The sequence below is a fragment of the Protomyctophum bolini genome, assembly GCF_963924005.1.
Source record: "Protomyctophum bolini genome assembly, chromosome: 17".
NCBI classification, from domain to species: domain Eukaryota; kingdom Metazoa; phylum Chordata; class Actinopteri; order Myctophiformes; family Myctophidae; genus Protomyctophum; species Protomyctophum bolini.
The window spans coordinates 5,324,569-5,345,253 of record NC_137878.1 but is presented as its reverse complement, the minus strand read 5'-3'; the positions used below and the strand labels follow the sequence as shown (position 1 = coordinate 5,345,253).

Sequence of the window (20,685 nt, the reverse complement as noted above, 5' to 3'; positions counted from 1 at the left end):
TATAATTTAGGCCAATATCTTGGTTTGTAAAGAAAAACACTTGTTTCCCAATAAGTCACATTTATTTTCTATAAATAACAAATCAGAATGAGAATAATAAAAGGTTTAACAACTTTGGGTTTTATGCCCTAACATTTTTTAAATGTTTCTTTAAGATGAGATGACTTGTAATATTCTTGTTAAGCTCTAAGTAAGTAAAAGAAAGAAAGAAAAAAAAAGACAAATAGTATATAGACCCATCTGTTGTTAGTTCAAGTATTAAATACTAATTTAAGTGTTCAATTTCACTTATACACTACCTGGTTATAAATAGCTGCAGTAGGCTACACCATTTGATGCAGTATTTTATACTATTTCTATTTAGTGTACATTTAGTGGATGTGGCTTACATCCGGTCTAAAGCCCACCCACTGTATGCGCTGATTTCCATACACAATCCGTATCCTCCCCTCACCGGATGTTGAATTAACAGTACTAACGGCCATATATTTGACGATCTTTTACACAAAACGATTTTAACGGGCAACGTTTCACATGTATTATTAGTTTTATACATTTTAGGAGTGAAAACATGTGTGACCTGCATGGCATTTTGTAACGTGGTTCTGCTGTTCTGCAACTCTCATTAAATATTGAAAGCCAGCGTTTTCCACCACTGATAGTGGTCGCATGTCTGCAGCTATGCAGACCGCAACTCCGTGCGTTAATTGTTTTGCACGGGGCGAATTAGCTGAGAGCTTTTCTCTATAAGAATATAGTTGGCTGTGTTGTTGTCTTTGTACCATCGTCGTTGGACAGATCGATTTCTTTGTGATGTCTGCTAAGATGCTGGCCCATATTTGACGTGTTGCCTTTGGGATACGGCACTCGTTTTCTTTTCCACACTTATTTCCGTGTATCATCGTCGTCGCTGTCTACAACAGCACTGGCCATGGTGAAACGCAACAGCCGTCTCGTTCTCTCACTTGTCAACTCCTCTCTGTGTGTGTGTGTGTGTGTGTGTGTGTGTGTGACTGACTGTGTGTGTGTGTGGCACTGCTCCGATACAGCTGGATTTTCGTCTTTTTTTTCTCTCCATGCATTTGCATGGGCGGAATGGGCCGGCCGCTCGCGGAAGTAAATTGGCTGTGTGGCGAAAATAGGCAAAGTGATCGGTGTAAGGGTGATATTTGGGCACAATCCGATGAATGCCAAAGAACAATGTTGATGTAACTAAGGGAATCGTCGAGTCATTTATTTTGTAAATAAAGAGATTTAGATGGAATAAGCGAAATAGCGATCGTATAATCTCTCCTGTTCCTTCTGTCTCTCATCAATGTCCTGCGCGAGAGCAGATTCTGTGCTGCGCGAGATGACATAGTCAAGCTAGTGTGGGGGCGGGGCTGGTAAGAGAGGGCAGTGTTGCCAGGTTTGCGAATTGTAAGCGAGTTGCAGTGTATGCAAGTAGCGTGGTTAAAGTCCTTGTTTCTCGCGTGTTGTGGCAACAGCCAAGGGCGCAGCAAATACGACATTGAGGGGTAGAAACCATCCCGGGCGCGTGGTTCATGTAACATGTGTGTCACTGTGAAAGACTGGCCCCGTTAAGTGAACGTAGTTGGCGTAGTAGACGCCAACATGACGATTTTGGTAGACGCCAACATGACGATTGTGACGTAGGCTGTTGACGTTGAGCAATAACAGCGTGTTTCATAAAAGTAATATTTGCAGAGTAAATGAGACACTTGAACGGCGAAAAAATAGCCTATGTCAGTTCGGGGAGCGTGGCGAATTTATTTTGCATATAGAGATGTGTGGTAAAAGTGTGGTTCGGTCGGAGATAGAGCACAAAGAATGAGTATGGGTACCACTTCTCACTTGTATAAATAGACTAGAATTTCGGCCCCCTTCGGGGGCCTCATCCCAGTGTCGTTGCAGCGCAATATGGGAAGAAGGAGTTGACAGACTCCACTTCATGTTTCAGCTGTGTTTTTAAACTCAGTAGTGTGCCCTGCACATGTAGTAACGGATGGGTTATAAATTATTATAGTACTGTACTGCACTCCTTAGTATTGCACTGTACTGTAATGTTGTCCTCTGTACTGTACTTTACTGTACGTCGTTACTGTACTGTACTGTACTGTACTGTACTGTACTGTACTGTACTGTACTGTACTGTACTGTACTGTACTGTACTGTACTGTACTGTACTGTACTGTACTGTACTGTTGTTAGTGTTGTTATTGTTGTTTTTCTTATAATGATTATTATTATTATTGTTATTATTATTACATGCATTATTGTTCTGATGTGAGCTTGTTTGTAAATGAGTGAGTTTACAAAGAAGCTTATTGTTAGCTAAGCTGGCCACTTAAGCACCCTGACCACACCCAGCACAATGACATTAGCACCCCTGGCTAGTTACAGTAGCTGGCCACTTAAGCACCCTGACCACTGCAACAATTACATTAGCACCCCTCCCCACCCCAAGGATGGCCTATAGGTGAGGAATGTTGTTTTTCCAGTTGTAGATGGGAGATCATTAAGATGCTGCTGGATCCTGTATTAAGATGCATCCTTACTTCCTTCCTTTCAAGCAAGGGAATTTAATTGAATGCCTGGAAATGTACCTGTAATTGTTTTGTCTGTAACTGTCGAGTTTTTTCCACTTTTGATGTAAGGGGGCAGAGAGGTTGATTTAGGGGGGCAAACACCCCTCCCCCCCCCCCGTGGCGCCAGGCCTGCAAATCCAGAAGTATAATTTCCACTTTTTAAAGTCCATGCACTGTAGTGAATAGCATTTATCCATTTAGATATATTGAATTACTTATTTTTACACAGGAACATAATGTGTGTCTTTACAATAACTGTAATGTAACAATAATACTAATAATGTAATGTAATAATTATGTAATTAACGAATTAAATGACCTTATTTTATTCTGAAGGCAACCGGATGTCTTAAATTAGCTAGCTCTCAAACAGGAATTTCTAAATTTGCTTATTAGACGGAGCCAACTCGCAGGCAGTGCCTCAGCCCAGATGCAAGAGAGGATCGTTACAGGATTGTATAGGACACCAGTTTTGGTGTGACACAGACGGCTACCACATATAGCTTCATACTGGGTGAAAGTGTCCTTCCAAAAATTATTTTGTCGCTCGAAATTCTTATTCACAATGACATCGAGTTGATGTGTTTGTGTTTTTAGGGTAATTGTTGCATAAGCGCTATTTCGCACTCGAGACCGGGCCATCTCCCTCCCCTGTGTCTGAAGCAGCTAGCATGGAAGCTATATGGATTATGGAAGCTTTCCCTCCGATTGCACACAACCATGCCGTTATCCACGCGTCCATCCGATTGCTTTTAATGTAAATGTCCCATCCACTGAGCAAAAGCGATATAAGCGCCTTATTCATTCATTCGATTCATTTGGGTGTGTGACATGTGTGGGGCTGTGCAGTAGTGCTGTGGGCTTTCGGACGGAGCTGCTGTTCGAGTCGCTGAAAGGGGGAGGGGACTTGGGATGGCAGTGTAGAGTAGGCACGACATTGAGGGGTAGAAACCATCCCGGTCGCGTGGTTCATCTAACGCGTGTGTCACTGTGAAGGACTGGCCCCATTAAGTGAACGTAGTTGGCGACAAAGGAGCAGTGAAAGGGGGAGGGGGCTTCGGATGGCAGTGTAGAGTAGGCACGACATTGAGGGGTAGAAACCATCCCGGTCGCGTGGTTGATCTAACGCGTGTGTCACTGTGAAGGACTGGCCCCACTAAGTGAATGTAGTTGGCGTAGTAGACGCCAACATGACGATTCTGACGTAGGCTGTAGAGGTTGAGCAATAATAGCGTGTTTGACAAAAGTAATATTTAAACAGTAAATAAGACATTTTTGGCGAATGCAATGTAGTCTATATGTTTTCTGGGAGTGTGCAGGTTTTATTTTGCATATAGAGATGTGTGGTGAAAGTGTGGTTCGGTGGGAGAAAGCTGTTGGATAAACGGCCATGTGCTTATGTACCCCTGTCTATTAGGGTAGCAGGATACTGTACTGCACTCCTTAGTATTGCACTGTACTGTAATGTTGTCCTCTGTACTGTACTTTACTGTACGTCTTTACTGTACTGTACTGTACTGTACTGTACTGTACTGTACTGTTGTTAGTGTTGTTTTTCTTATAATGATTATTATTATTATTGTTATTATTATTACATGCATTATTGTTCTGATGTGAGCTTGTTTGTAAATGAGTGAGTTTACAAAGAAGTTTATTGTTATTATTATTATTATGATTATTATTATTAGTATTGTTATTGTGATTATTACATGGATTATTGTTGTGATGTGAGCTTGTGGCTGACTCACTATCTAGAAATTAAAAACATGGCACTTCATTGAAAATAGGTTACAGACCCCTGTTATATGCGCTTGTTTTGGGATTATTTTTATAGACCTATTTACTTGTTTCTATGAGACATGGCAACGCCAACAGCGCAGCGAAAGGCATCCACGTCTTTCTCTTGTGAAATGCTGAGATTAGAAACGACCATAATTATTTCATTTCTCAACCTTAAAAAAAATATAAAGACATCTCCATAATCCTTTGGAAGTGTGTGTAGCAAAAGTAGTCGGCATTGTCATGGTTGAAAGTATTCATGCAACACTGACGCTGTAAGCTGTGTGATGCTAACGCGCTAACACCGTTAGCATGTTCTGTGTTGGTCGGAAAAAGGATAGATATGAAACTACTGGCCCAAATAAATGTCATACAAAATACAACAGCTAAAATCGGAATGTGATGGTGACCTATTGAGCACAAACAGACAATCATGATTTGCTTGCTGGACCTATAATTAATTTATGTGCATTACATTTCCACCTCGCACATATAAATCAAAAGCAAGATGGATGCTAACGCGCTAACACCGTTAGCATGTTCTGTGTTGGTCGGAAAAAGGATAGATATGAAACTACTGGCCCAAATAAATGTCATACAAAATACAACAGCTAAAATCGGAATGTGATGGTGACCTATTGAGCACAAACAGCCAATCATGATTTGCTTGCTGGACCTATAATTAATTTATGTGCATTACATTTCAACCTCGCACATATAAATCAAGCCACAGTGCAGTCAGAGAGTAGTTCACAGGTCACACACAGGAGCAGTGAAAGGGGGAGGGGACTTGGGATGGCAGTGTAGAGTAGGCACGACATTGAGGGGTATAAACCATGCCGGTCGCGTGGTTCATCTAACGCGTGTGTCACTGTGAAGGACTGGCCCCATTAAGTGAACGTAGTTGGCGTAGTAGACGCCAACATGACGATTCTGACGTAGGCTGTTGAGGTTGAGCAAGAATAGCGTGTTTCAGAAAAGTAATATTTAAACAGTAAATAAGACATTTTTGGCGAATGCAATGTAGTCTATGTCTTTTGTGGGAGTGTGCAGGTTTTATTTTGCATAGAGAGATGTGTGGTGGAAGTGTGGCTTGGTCGGAGATAGAGCACGAATGAACGGCCAGGTGCTCATGCACCCCTTTCTATTAGGGTAGCAGGATGTTTTCTCATGCCAATAAAGCCCTTTGAATTGAATTGAGTAGAGGCCAGGCTCTCTGTGAATGGTGCTATACTGCCATCTATGGACATATAACGGTACAACACCATCTCCTGATCTGTAAAAGACATTATGCCACTAGACTCGTATAGATCAAATTAAAATATAGATCATTAATATTAATTATTAACCTTGCAGAAATATATATTTTTAAAAGAGGCATCATAAGTCCTCATGATAGGATTAAGACCAAGCAATTTTCACTCGATATTTGCTAAATACATTATTTTCCCTCTAGAGTTTGAATGGACAGGTCTCATTACACACACACACACACACACACACACACACACACACACACACACACACACACACACACACACACACGTTATATTACTCAAACATAACACAAATCCCACGTCTTTAGCGGACATTATTTTGAATTATTTTATTGCTAAAAAGGTTTTACATGCTTTCTTTTTCAATTAAAAGTTGAATTATTTACAGTGATACGTTCTAAATAATAAATATGGTGTTCTCCGTCCTAAAGCCTAACTCTATGGTCCATGGTGCGACCGCTTCCCCTCGCCAACGAGCACACCGTCTCCCATCTTTCAGAAGAACAACAGTAACAACAAAGGCTTCTTTTTTTAGAGGTCCTTAACTAGCGAGGACTGAAAACACCTCGCTTCCATGTTCCTCACATCTAAAGAAGAATCCGAGCAAAGAATAATCCCTAAACAGTGCGAGACGCACAACAATGTACACAAAAACCATGTATGGAAACTAAATTAGAAACGTTATACCGGTATAACCTCGCAGACGCCTCAATGCGAGCGAGCGTTCGTTCAAAATAAAAAGTGGCGCCCTGGCTATCCTTAAAACCACCGCGTCAAAAGATTGATCCCCTCTATAGCTTCTGTTAATAATATACCGACGATTACTCACGTGAAAAATTATAATAAATGTTGTTCCGACTTCAGATGGGCGTCAACGTCAGCCCCGACGTAAATCCTACCGATATTCCCGACAGCGCCACAAACACACCGAGACGACGCATAAACAAAACAAAAGTACGGTGTTCCCCATTTCCAAAACACGCCGTGAAGTCCTGAGTGTTCCGTTTTAAAAACGCAGACGGCGGTACAAGTGGAAGTGTTCCATTTGTAGACCTGCGTCTGCGTTTGACAGGAACGCTGAGGTCTGCACAGGACGTCCGATGGTGATGTCACAAGGCAAAGAGTCACATGGACAGATGCATGGAGGGAGGGAGGGAGGATTGGGTTGGGCAGGACCAGGTTGAAGGGACACTTAACCCTTTTTGCAAAAAACGACATGTTAATGACGTTTAGAACACTTTCCTGGGGGTCTTTATGTGTGTAATATGTGGTTTTAGATATTTTAGATTTCACCAGTGAGCCCATCGTCATGGACACTGGGCTCACTTCCTTCCTGGACTGCAATTCCCATAATGCTTTGGTTCACTGCTCCTCCTTGTGCATTGGGGGGAGGGCTGTCTTATCGAGACAACATGTAGTCCAGGAACTGATAAAAATCTAAAATATCTAAAACCACATAAAGACCCCCAGGAAAGTGTTCTAAATCTTCTAAACGTCATTAACATATATTTTTTGCAAAAAGGGTGAAGTTTTCTTTTAAGAGGAGTGTGTGGGGGGGGGGGAGGGGTAGGACCAGGTCTAGGAGGAGTGCAGGAAGCGGTTGAAGGCGTTGTAAGCAGACTCCAGGTCGAACAGCATCTGTCTCACTTGGGAGTCGTCCAGCTCGTCTGAGGCCGACATGCTGCTGAGCGTGGTCAACCTATCAGGAGAGAGAGGACAGCCAGAGAGGTTAGAGGTCCACCTATCAGGAGAGAGGACAGCCAGAGAGGTTAGAGGTCCAACATACAGGACAAAGGACCGGGGGGGATGATTAGGACTAGTGAAATAGTTCACTTTGTTGACTCACCAGAGGCTTGTCCTTGGCCCAGTGTTGTGTTTGGCAAGCAAATTCCTATTTTAGTTTATTGAAATGTTTTCATTTAGTTTTAGTCACATGTTTTAGTTTTAGTCGACTACATATCATAAGGTTTTAGTCGACTAAATCTACAGGTGATTTAGTCCAGGGGTTCCCAACCTTTATAGTGTCACGGACCGGCTGACAGTTCATAAAATGTTCACGGACCAGGGAAGGGGGGGGTCTAACGTCCTCATGGAAGACAGACTGGCCCTTAAATAGGCTCGCTGCTATAGGCCTATTATTGTTATATATCATTGACCTAAATGGCGTTATATCATTATCAACAATGATAGTATATGATTGTTAAAAAAGGGTTAGGCTTATGTCTTTTTCATAAATTGCTTTGGAGTTTGGACATGTGGAAAACTTAGTTAAACATGCAGAGTGACACATTAGGCATTTAGGCCACTACTTTACCTGGATAACATCATCTTTTCGTTTTGACATGAAATAATAATCCTGTACCGTCACCGTGTATAGCGTTTGGTTTCATTAGCGCGATCGTGACAAAATAGCCTACAGCTGCTGCATGCCCGCAGAGCATACATGAACGGTAACGATACCAAAGATTGCACAGTGCTATACGCAACATGGAAGTAACACTGACTCGAAGCCGTTCAAAGAGACGAGTATAGGATACAAAGGAAGCCTGAAAGGCAAGCATTTGCATTCCAACGGGTGATTGAGCTCTACTCACAACGGCCATCAGCTCTGGTGTTTGTCCTCTCTCTTTTCTCAGTGTTTTCAAATGGATTTTTATATACGACGGGAAAACATGAAATTCCCCTCTCGCGTACCAGTGGCACCGGTCCGCGTACCGGTGGTTGGGAACCTCTGATTTAGTCGACTAAAATGTGTTTCGGCGGGCCTTGATGCCGTCGTAATGGCTGATTTTACACTTGCTGAAAATAGCCGATCTACAAGCTCACAACGCGTCGCGCTGCAACGCGCTGTGAGCTTGTAGATCTGCTATTTTCAGCACACAACCAAGTGTAAAATGACTTGTGTCTTTTACTTATACTGGATCTCTTGTCCACTAGTCCCTTCCTAACATTTTAGTCTACTTTTTATTTGTTGACAAAATCGACAGTATATTTAATCTTAGTTTTAGTCATCATACTAGCTTACATTTCATTTAGTTTTCGTCAGTGAAAAAAGGTAGTCGACGAAAACAACACTGCCTTGGCCTCATGTTCTAAACCGTTCTTTATGACCTTGACTCACCAGAGGCTGACCTTGTCCTTGGCCTCAGAGTCTGGAGGCATGTTGCTCATCCTGTTCATGGTCTCCATCAGCTCCCTGAGGTCTGGTTGGATCTGGAGGGAGGGAGGGAGGGATGGACGGACAGACAGACACACAAAGAGGTGAACTAAACCGTTTATACAGCTAATATCACACGTTCAGGGCCACGATTTTGTAACCCATTTGTTTCACCCGGTGCTAATCGCCTAAACTGTAATCCTGGGCATACTCTCTCTCTCTCTCTCTGCCAACCTGGGGAGAGCCCTGAACTGAGCTGATGCTTCCTTCCATGCATGAGGATTGAGCCGGCCGCTTCTTATCAGGCCCTTTTGCCAGTCCCACCCTAGGGTATGGGTGGTGTCCTGTCAGCTTACCAACCCCACCTAGTCCTAGGGCATACATGGGCAACTGCGGCCCCTACCTTCACATAATGCGGCCCGCAGGTTAATATCTGAATACTGATCATATATTATTGGTTTCAGCTGTTACAATTCCAAACATGCAAACATGACCCGCTTTAATTACTTCAGCCTATATTGGCAGCTTCATGACTAGTAGTACAATGTTAGTCTTTTTTGTGTCCAATGTATTTTAATTTAGTTCATAATGTTAACTCCGATTAAAAGGCAAAATTGTAACTTTTCAGGATTCCAATAAAAAAATTGCAAATCAAGATTTACATTCAAATAGGCTATAGCAAAAAAAAAAATGCTACGACAGTAATATGCAATGTGGCTCATCTGGAGTGAGTGTGGAAATATAGTGGCCCTCTACATCAGTGTTTCCCAACCTTTTTTCTGCCAGGGCACACTTTTCATAGCCACAAAATCCCAGGGCACATCTAGATGTTTGTTCACCGCAGTCAAGCAAGAAAGACTTCTCCCTAAAGTTTCCATAAAGCTCACTTGAAACTTATATAATTATGGATTTACGATATGACAGCAAACGTGACACATGAAGGACCCGGGCGGCGCGGCTAATCTGCTTCTCTGTCGTGAATGTCGTCTCGTCTGCCGTTACTGTTCTGCCCCGGAGATTTGTAAGCCCACCACAGCCGCTTTTGCAACACAGTGTGGGCTTGTAGGTCAACTTTAAAGATTCTACTGCACGTGTGAGCTCACCAGCAGGAACGCACTGAAAGCCTGGTGACGCGAGGTTAGGAATGCCAAGGGGTGTTTTTTTGATACAGTACATGCCAGACGAGTAGGTGATCTCCTCATGTAAACAAAGCCACACATTAGCATTTCTATGGAGGGTCGTTAGACTGGTGGGGATGGGCAACAATGATGCAAATTGTAAAACCGGACCGCATGGCAGCCCACTGAGCCCTGCAGTGGAGGGTCGGAGTTACTCGTTTTCAACGAAAATAAAAGCCTGGGTTACCGAGGCTACTTCTGTTCAAATCAAACGGCACACCTGGCCATTTCAAACGGCACACTAAAGTGCCGCGGCACACAGGTTGGGAAACACTGCGCTCTACATCGTCAAAGTTGCCCACCCCTGTCCTAGGGTATGGGTACCCACCTCATCCATGGCCCGGATCTCTAGTCTGAGCTTGTCCATCACAGTGATGAAGAGCTGCAGGGGAGAGAGAGAGAGAGAGAGAGAGAGAGATTCATGTTCTCTGTATACGTAACGTTGTATTATGTATATGATTTGGCAATGTAAACTCAGTGACACAGGAGTCTGTACAGTGACACAGGAGTCTGTACAGTGACTCAGGAGTCTGTACGGTGACTCAGGAGTCTGTACAGTGACACAGGAGTCTGTACAGTGACTCAGGAGTCTGTACAGTGACTCAGGAGTCTGTACGGTGACTCAGGAGTCTGTACGGTGACTCAGGAGTCTGTACAGTGACACAGGAGTCTGTACAGTGACTCAGGAGTCTGTACAGTGACTCAGGAGTCTGTACGGTGACTCAGGAGTCTGTACGGTGACTCAGGAGTCTGTACAGTGACTCAGGAGTCTGTACGGTGACACAGGAGTCTGTACAGTGACACAGGAGTCTGTACGGTGACTCAGGAGTCTGTACAGTGACTCAGGAGTCTGTACGGTGACTCAGGAGTCTGTACGGTGACACAGGAAACACGTACCGACACAATGTCCGCGATGCAGCGGTTTAGGTTGCCCTTGTCGTCCTTGATGGTTATTGGTCGATCCTCCTTAATCCTCTCCATGGCTAGTGGGCAGTCCAGCTGGGAGACAGAGACAGACAGTGAGAGATATTATTGTTATTATTATTATTATTATTATTATTCGCCTCCATGGCTAGTGGGCAGTCCAGCTGGGAGACAGACAGTGATATTATTGAGCATCACGCATCAACTTTAAATAAGACCACCAGTTTTAGGTGACTACAAATAAATACATCGCATGGATGCACCTGGGACGCATCCTCAGTGATGTATCTGTGTTTTAGTAAAAACAGAGAGGTGTGTTAGGGTGAGCGTCACTGAGCGGTGAGTCTCTTACCACCGCGGCACAGTGACATCATGTTGTAGTTTTAGTAAAACAGAGAGGTGTGTTAGGGTGAGCGGTGAGTCTCTTACCACCGCGGCTCAGTGACATCATGTTGTAGTTTTAGTAAAAACAGATGTGTTGAGGTGAGTCTCTTATCACCACGGCTCATGCTGTAGTTCTAACCACCGCGATGAGTAGGTTATTATCACCTAAAACTGGAGTATGCGTGAACCTTAGGGGCCGATGGCCCACATCACATATAGGTGCTGTATAAGTTCTATAACTTTTTAACTTTCGCTTTGCGTGGCCTGTTGGTATAAAATCCCTCTCGACTAGTAAATCCACTAGTCGACCTTGTTGGTACTAGTTGACTATTTGGTGGTTTCTTGATTTTGTAGGCCTCAAGATTATAGCTATAGTCACTAGGGCTGTGAATCTCTGGGTGTCCCACTATTCGATTCCGATTCTTGGGGTCACGTTTAGATTCAAAATTGATTAATTAAAATTCAAAAGCTTTTTTTTTTCCCAGATTCAAAACGATTTTCTATTCAAAATGATTCTCAATTCATCACAATCTACTCCAGTCTTGAACTGAATTGACTACAGTAACTTGAAAATGACTGAAAACATGATGTTTACTGTGATTAGGGTAAGCTTACATTTCATAGCACACACACAAACTCCTGTAATAACTGTAACCAGAAAAATAAATCTAAAAAATAAAAAATAAACGATTTTGAATCTTTCATAACAGAATCGCGAAAAGAATAGATTTTGACACCCCTAATAGTCACCAATGTACACAGTTTTTTTAAATGTACAAATATTTATTTCCAAAAATAAAATAATATTTTTTTTTACATAATAGTTAGTTAAACAACTAGTCGACTAGTCGACTAGTAAAAATGACTAGAAGTGAATGCCCTACCCTGTACTTCCTGCAGAAGTCGTCGATGGAGCCGACGTCGGAGCCTTGGACCTGTTTGAACGCTGCCTTGTACTGGACCAGCAGTCTGGAGCACGCCGCCGTGTACCTTTAAGAAACAACACAATATTATTATTAATATACCGCCGTGTACCTTTGACCCGAGATCAGATTCTAAAAATGTCTTCTACATCCTGACAGTTTTCGGAAAAAGCTAAATAGTAGATCTACATTCTACAAGCTTGTAGCATGCCACCGAGTGGCGCGATACGAGCTTGAAGGTCTGGTATTTTTCAATAGCTAAAGCATAACATAATGCTAACACCAAAAGGGGTTCCCGCCCCAAAATGGGTTAAGAAACAACTTATTATTATTAATATACTGCCTGAAAAATCGAAATTCACATTCGAGCAAGAATCGTGCAGCACTAGTGTGTAGTGTACATCTGAATTGGGGTGGGGGTCCCCAATCAACAGATATCAACTAATCAAAGGCACTCCACTTCACACGAGTGTGATTTTTTTTAAATATTGTTCACTATATTGACCTTTATTTAAAATAGTGTTTTATTTATTTGTTTTGTGATCATATTGTTGTCAGGGCGTCCTTGCAAAAGAGAGCATGCTGTCAAGTCTTCCCTGGTTAAATAAAAAAAAGGGGGAAAAAAAGGAAAATCTAGTTTGGGTGTACATGCAATACATACGCCTCTGTCGCGCGCGCACACACACGCACACACACACACACACACACACGCACACACGCACGCACGCACACACGTGTAACAGTATTATATAATTACACAAAATAGGACACAAATAAGTGCTTTTACCTGACTGAATTCTCCATATTTCACGTGTATAGGAATACAGTACATAGTGCATTAAAGGTCACAGCTCCTTTAAGTCTCCTTTTGCCCCCTGTATAAATGTCCCGCGACACCCCCACCTCTTCCTTCTTGTACTTCCGTCTTGGAACGAGGTGGGTGTCTTTGTTGACTTCTCCGTATAATATAATAAGAATTGTCATGTTATTGTTATATTGATTTATACAGTGTTTGTTTCACTCTGTTTAGAGAGCCAATGCACTAAGAGAACTAACGTGGAGACGTTCTGTTGTATTCTTTGTCAGGTATGTTACGTTATATTATTTGTTTGTTGTGTTACTGTCGCTCGTAGGCTTCTTGTACTTCCGTCTTGGAACGAGAGAGCCAATGCACTAAGAGAACTAACGTGGAGACGTTCTGTTGTATTCTTTGTCAGAATAAAGCTGGTTTTCCAAAGAGTTCTGGGTCCGTCTGTCCATGATTCAACACAACGCAGAGAGAGACAGATTACACCGGTTACACTTGGTGCCGTGACGACCCGTTGCATCGCCGACCAGCGCTCGCCTGGTCCCCGGGGAAAAGCTGCCGAAACCCCGCTCCTCTCGTTCGTCCATCACCCCCCCCCCGCACTGCAGCCCATCTGCCCCGCCTCCGTGGAGGCATGCTATCGTGACGGTCAGTCTGTGCCTGGGGTTCAGTGAGTTCATTGGAGTTCGTCTTTGTTTCTTTTGTTTGATTTACTTCCATGGACTTTGTTGTTTTTTATTTTTTTTTATACTTTTATATATTGTGCCCACTTCAACTACAGCCTGGATATGTGTGGTGTATAAGGCACCTCATATTGCCTACGGAGTATTATGAGGTTTCGCTAGTCAAGCGGATCTCTGGTCTCTTAACCTTCTCATGGGTAGCTGCTATAGCTGGTCATTCCACTGTTGTGGTTTTGTTTTCCTGGGTCCTGTTTGTTGTTTGAGATGTGGGTTGCTAATTTTGTGTAATTCTGAGGGGGTGAATGTAACAGTATTATATAATTACACAAAATAGGACACAAATAAGTGCTTTTACCTTACTGAATTCTCCATATTTCACGTGTATAGGAATACAGTACATAGTGCATTAAAGGTCACAGCTCCTTTAAGTCTCCTTTTGCCCCCTGTATAAATGTCCCGCGACACCCCCACCTCTTCCTTCTTGTACTTCCGTCTTGGAACGAGGTGGGTGTCTTTGTTGACTTCTCCGTATAATATAATAAGAATTGTCATGTTATTGTTATATTGATTTATACAGTGTTTGTTTCACTCTGTTTAGAGAGCCAATGCACTAAGAGAACTAACGTGGAGACGTTCTGTTGTATTCTTTGTCAGGTATGTTACGTTATATTATTTGTTTGTTGTGTTACTGTCGCTCGTAGGCTTCTTGTACTTCCGTCTTGGAACGAGAGAGCCAATGCACTAAGAGAACTAACGTGGAGACGTTCTGTTGTATTCTTTGTCAGAATAAAGCTGGTTTTCCAAAGAGTTCTGGGTCCGTCTGTCCATGATTCAACACAACGCAGAGAGAGACAGATTACACCGGTTACACACGCACACGCGCACACACACACACACACACACACACACACACACACACACACACACACACACACACACACACACACACACACACACAGAACTCACTCAGTGGGCGTGACACAGTCCTTGATGTAAGCCTTCTCCAGCGCTTGCAGGGTTTTGACCACAGCGAATAGCTCAGCCATGTTGTCATACCTTAAACAAACACACACCTTGAGTCACTGCTGGCTTCTAAAAGCATTCATATTATATAATAATACATATTAGCATGGTGATTATTAGCATGGCCATTACAGGCAGACACTTACTTTTCTCGTTCTCTTGCGTTTTTGTACAATTTCACCTCCTGAAAAGTGACAACAATTTACAATTTAGGCATTTAGAAGATGCTCTTAATCCAGAGCGATTTACAGTAAGCGAGAACAAAAAACATGGCAATACATCAAAACATAAAAATAGTGGAATATCGATCTAAGGAAACTTAAGCAGCAACATGTTGTGATAAGTAGCGGCTTAACATGACAGAGAATCAAGTATTTCCCCGTCCTCAAGATACTTACTGCTTGAGCTGGTTATGAATTATATTTTGCACCACACACGTATCACCAAACTCAACTTATTGAGCTGGTTATGAATTATATTTTGCACCACACACGTATCACCAAACTCAACTTATTGAGCTGGTTATGAATTATATTTTGCACCACACACGTATCACCAAACTCAACTTATTGAGCTGGTTATGAATTATATTTTGCACCACACACGTATCACCAAACTCAACTTATTGAGCTGGTTATGAATTATATTTTACACCACACACGTATCACCAAACTCAACTTATTGAGCTGGTTATGAATTATATTTTGCACCACACACGTATCACCAAACTCAACTTATTGAGCTGGTTATGAATTATATTTTGCACCACACACGTATCACCAAACTCAACTTATTGAGCTGGTTATGAATTATATTTTGCACCACAAACGTATCACCAAACTCAAATTATTGAGCTGGTTATGAATTGTATTTTGCACCACACACGTATCACCAAACTCAACTTATTGAGCTGGTTATGAATTATATTTTGCACCACAAACGTATCACCAAACTCAAATTATTGAGCTGGTTATGAATTGTATTTTGCACCACACAAGTATCACCAAACTCAACTTATTGAGCTGGTTCTGAATTATATTTTGCACCACACATGTATCACCAAACTCAACTTATTCAACTGGTTATGAATTACATTTTGCACCACACAGATATCACATCACCAAACAAAAGGTTTACAGAGCGTTGTGCCTCAGTAAACTAGGATCACAGGTAAACTAAGAACCTAGCATCAGTCGAACGGTAACAGGTCGCCCCTTTTCCATCTCGCCCCATTACTAAATAACACACATAATTCATGTTGGTGATTATATAAAAGGTATTATCATATACATGTATCATTGTTAAGTTCACTCTGTATATCCACGGGCATAATAGCAAAACATAATTACATAATTACAAAACATGGGCTACATGGAATAAATGTGTTTAATAAAACGAAATGAACTGCTAGAAGGTCCTAAATTAACTTAATTAAGCAGTCACCGTCGTCTCTGTGTCATGTTGTTCTTTCTTGATTTGACAGAGTGTAGAGATCGACTACTGTACATTCAAATAAATCTGCATACAAGATCATTTCAGATTTCATAGAGGGAGGGAATTACTAAATTAACTTTTAACTACATTTAAAACATTTCGCAGGGGCGAGTTGGTAAAGGGGCGAGTCGTTTGGTATTCGGTCTAACTCCACACAACATACATACTAAGAAAATCCAAATATCAAATCTAAATTACATTTACCTTTAATACATTTAACAAAAAGAACAAAAAATAACAAAAACATGAGAACAAACAAACGGCCAGTGTAAGTAAGCACGTACCTCATACAATTCTGGCTTGTTGGCCGGGGCTGTAGAAAAAGCAGGGACATTCATTTACCTCAGCATGTTTTATGAATATGCAGTGATATTTAAGGACGGGAACCCCTTTTGGTGTTTTTTTTAAAGCATTATGTTATACTTTAGCTATTGAAAAATAGCAGATCTACAAGCTCATAGCTACGAGCTTGTAGATCTGCTATTTTTTGAAAAATCGTGAAAATGTGGCACAAATCTTTGAATATATATTATTTTAGAGCGAACATTATTTTAACTCAAATCTTTGCTTTTTTTGGGGGGGGGGGGGGGGGCGTCCCTGGAACAACACATTTTAAGATGGGGGTCTGTGGTCAAATACAGATAATTCTGGGGGTCCTTGACATGAAAAAGGTTGAGCACCACCGACATGTTTTTCAGAAAGCCTTTAGGATGTAGAAGACTTTTATTTAATATATATATATTTGAATCAGCCTCAGGTCTAAATGGGTTAAGTATTGAATTCCCATGACATGCCGTGATATTTAACCCATTTTGGTGTTAGCGTCATCATGTCGTGCTTTAGCTATTGAAAAATAGCAGACCTACAAGCTCGCAGCGCGCCACTCGGTGGCGCGCTGCGAGCTTGTAGGTCTGCTATTTTGGAAAAATCGAAGAGCGACTGACATAGAAGACATTTTTTTAATCTGATCTCAGGTCAGAATGGAAAACTTGTCAGGATGTAGAAGACATTTTTAGAATCTGATCTCAGGTCAGAATGGGTTTAAGCATTGAATCCATGATATGACATGCATTGTTATTCAAGTATCTACCTCCTCCTATGCCTCCGGTCACTGGTATTCCATGGAACATGGCGTCCGGCACTGTATCACGGGGCTGATGTGAAGAATATTCAGATTTAACTAGAAGTAATGACAGAGAGAGAGAGAGAGAGAGAAAGACAACAGTTTAACTTATAAAGTATCGAGACAAAAGAGGCCATTGTTATTTGTTCATTTAAATTGCACAGGGATATTTTAGTGAGAGGAAATCGTGTAAGAATGTGGAATAAATACATGCACGAGTCCTGATTTTTTGCCTATTTTTTTTTCAAGTTACGGCTATTGTAGGGCGCGTTCGGAAATGCGCCCTGAACGCACTGGTGTGCTCTCTTGTCGTTCGTTTATTCAGTGCACTCGGTGCGTTGTCGTTCGAAAATCCAGTGCGCGGCGCACCGGGTGTGCCGACTCGTGCCCGCACTGAGCGACCCTATACCCTGAAGCTGGGGTTGGCCGGTGTGATTCGTGTGAATGCGTCACAGCTGTGGTCGTTCGTAAATTAGGCACACTGAACGCACTCTGTGACGTCACCGCCCACCACACTCAACAAACTGACCACAGTCCCGGTACGCATTTCCGAACGCGCCCCTAATGTGTTGTATATGAAATACATAGATTATTGCAGATATCGTGTATCATGTGCAGCCTGAGACAAAAAGAGACACAACATACTGTAGTGTACATAGTCACAAAATGAAGTTGATGAGCTCAGTCTACACAGGATCTATTTCTATTAGATGCTCTCACCAGGTTTTTTGGGACCGATCACGGATTTGTTTTTCTCATGATCGCCTGATAATGATCATGATTATCTTGTGCGTAAGGGGAAAATGTGAATACTTCCAACATTATTTATTAATTATGTCAAAACCGTTCCTGTGTGTATTAGGGATAATAATATTAAGGGGAGAATGTCACAAAGATGCGAAATGATATTATACAATACATCCGATTGACATTTATACCACTTAATAGTTCCAAACTCCAACTTACACTTAAGTAGTGATCGACCGATATGGTTTTTGGCCGATATATCCGATCACCGATTAGTGGAAAATCAAAAAGCCGATAGCCGATATTATGAGCCGATTAATTAAAGTTAAAACATTATTTTTTGTTGGTGCAAGAAGCACCAACATCGTTTCAGTAACGCTCCATCAATTGCAGCTTTTTTTTGCTACAGTGCAAACATGTACTGTAGCAGCATATATATATAATTTTCAATATCTATCTATCTATCTATCTATCGATCTATCTATGAATGCACCAAGTGTGTGTGTGTGTGTGTGTGTGTGTGTAATTGTCCAGAACCGCGCCAAAAAGGCCTCTGCCCGGGCTCTGGACCGGGCCCATGCCCAGGCTCTGGACCGGGCCCATGCCCAGTGTCCATATATGGAGCTGGCCTGTTCTGACCTAACATTCCATATTTGAACCTGACACAAGACAGAACTCCACAAGCTGGCTGCATATACTCCCTATTTGGGCATGCCTTTAGACAGACATAATATCTGGGTGGGGCATTCATTTACAACTTGCATCGTACCAAGTAGGTCAGTGCCCAACGGGAACCGTTCTAGTTTATCAAAACCGGATTTTCAATGAAAGTGGTTGTTTCACCATGTTTGCGCATTTATGAGTAATATAATAATCGGTCGTTTCTTTCCGATTATTTGTTTTTAGCACCGGTTCCGATATTAATTAAAATCATGAATATCAATACACTTAAGACAACATGATCACCTGCTGCACAGACTTTCTTGACAGAAAGTAGCTCATAACATGTCTACTCTACGGTGGATTTTTATGAAACTAAACATTTGCAAGTCAAGATTAAACGTTGTTTAACTTAACTTTGACTTCAAAGGCCTTTTGTTTTTGTTGCAATTCCAGATAGACATCTAAGAGTCGTTTGCGACTGGATAAAAATAAAGTGCTGCACAATTAATCAGAAAAAGATTCAGACACTTATACAATCTCATGTCTAGATTTGAGCAAGGCTGTCCAATTCATTTCAGTTACTCATTTTGCTAAGTGAGAGACTTTAAGAGAGGTTTAAGTCGAGCATTTTGATGTCTGTTTAAAGCCACAGTAGTTATGGCTCCAGGTGATTGATTGATTTATTAACAATTTGCAGAATTACAGTAGATTTCAAGCACAACTCAATACAAAAACTGTTAACCGTGAGTGGACGACACCATAAACACTTGTACAAGAGGGTCCACCTTGTTCAATTCATCATCACACATTTTGAACGTAGTAATGAGAGAGAGAGAGAATCGTCTTCTCAAGTATTGTTGTGGAGGAAAATCGGGATTCACATCGTTAGTCTCTCTCTCACACGCACACACGCTAAATCCTGTTAAACCATAGCCCTGAAACATGACAAATAATCAAGTGAACCATGGCTAGTTAAACCAGCTACTTTAGCATTGCTAGCTCGCTAGCATTTCCTGTGGAATTGATTCGCTAGTATGAGCAACAACACACAAACACTACATGTTAAATGCAGTATGACGTGTCATCACCACACACATGAACGCTGCATTACATGTTAACATAGTACTATGAATAGGTTTATGTGAGTCTAAATCACACAGACAGACATGAATTCACTCAACTCACCCACAGTTTAGAGAAGTGAACAATGTAAACACACCCTGCTTCACGCAAGGACCCCGGTTGACGTCAGCAGGGTAGTAGTTGTCCACAACGTGCCCGATTAAAAAATAAACAACAATAATAATGTTATTGTTATTTTTATTTTTTACGACGAATGTAACACTCTCTCGAAGAGTGAAATACTGTCTGTGTGTTATTTATATTATTTCTCACTTCTGGAGATTTATTTTTCTTTTCCACATTATAAACGTGATGAAATCCCGGCGGTAAGGGAGCCACCACAATCAGGACGTCACGTCGACATTTGTGACCCTATGGAATTATGTGACCACAGACAGCAGATGGGGGGAAATGTTTTAAAAAGCACAACAATACAGAGGAGCTCCGAAAAAGGAACGTTTTTTTTAAAGCAGTGGTTCTCAACCTTTTCAGGCAACAAACCTCCCAAATTAATCATATTGGATTTGGAATTATGGGGGCCTCCCAAAAATAATTGTATTTGAGCTGGGGACCCCCAATCATATTTGAACTACTGGGGAGTGGGGACCCCCCAAAATAATCATGCATGAACTGGGGACCCCTCAAATTAATCATATTAATATTTGAACTGGGGACCCCCCAAATTAATCATAATTGAACTGGGCCAGCGTTTGACCCTTTTTATATTATTCATTTGTGTGTGTCCGACCCCCCTTTACAGTGTCAATTGATATTTACATGGACAATTTTTAATAATGCATTAAGCTGGACAA

General features: G+C 41.7%; 1 protein-coding gene across 2 annotated transcripts; it reads right to left on the bottom strand.

The window, feature by feature from the left end:
- Window positions 1–5,958: 5,958 nt before the first annotated feature.
- vps28 (VPS28 subunit of ESCRT-I) lies at window positions 5,959–19,999 on the bottom strand. Of its 2 annotated transcripts, none has more exons than XM_080786970.1 (10): window positions 19,937–19,999; window positions 17,309–17,398; window positions 16,503–16,531; window positions 14,871–14,908; window positions 14,668–14,757; window positions 12,172–12,277; window positions 10,877–10,978; window positions 10,308–10,361; window positions 8,766–8,857; window positions 5,959–7,343 (listed from the first exon to the last, which is right to left on the bottom strand). In XM_080786970.1, the coding sequence occupies exons 2-10, from the start codon at window positions 17,346–17,348 to the stop codon at window positions 7,223–7,225; spliced, it is 672 nt and encodes a 223-aa protein (XP_080643096.1). In that variant the 5' UTR covers window positions 17,349–17,398; window positions 19,937–19,999; the 3' UTR covers window positions 5,959–7,222. The 2 variants fall into 2 exon arrangements, with proteins under 2 accessions (XP_080643096.1, XP_080643097.1); XM_080786971.1 differs by having other exon boundaries at window positions 19,941–19,959.
- Between the last annotated feature and the right edge of the window lie 686 nt (window positions 20,000–20,685).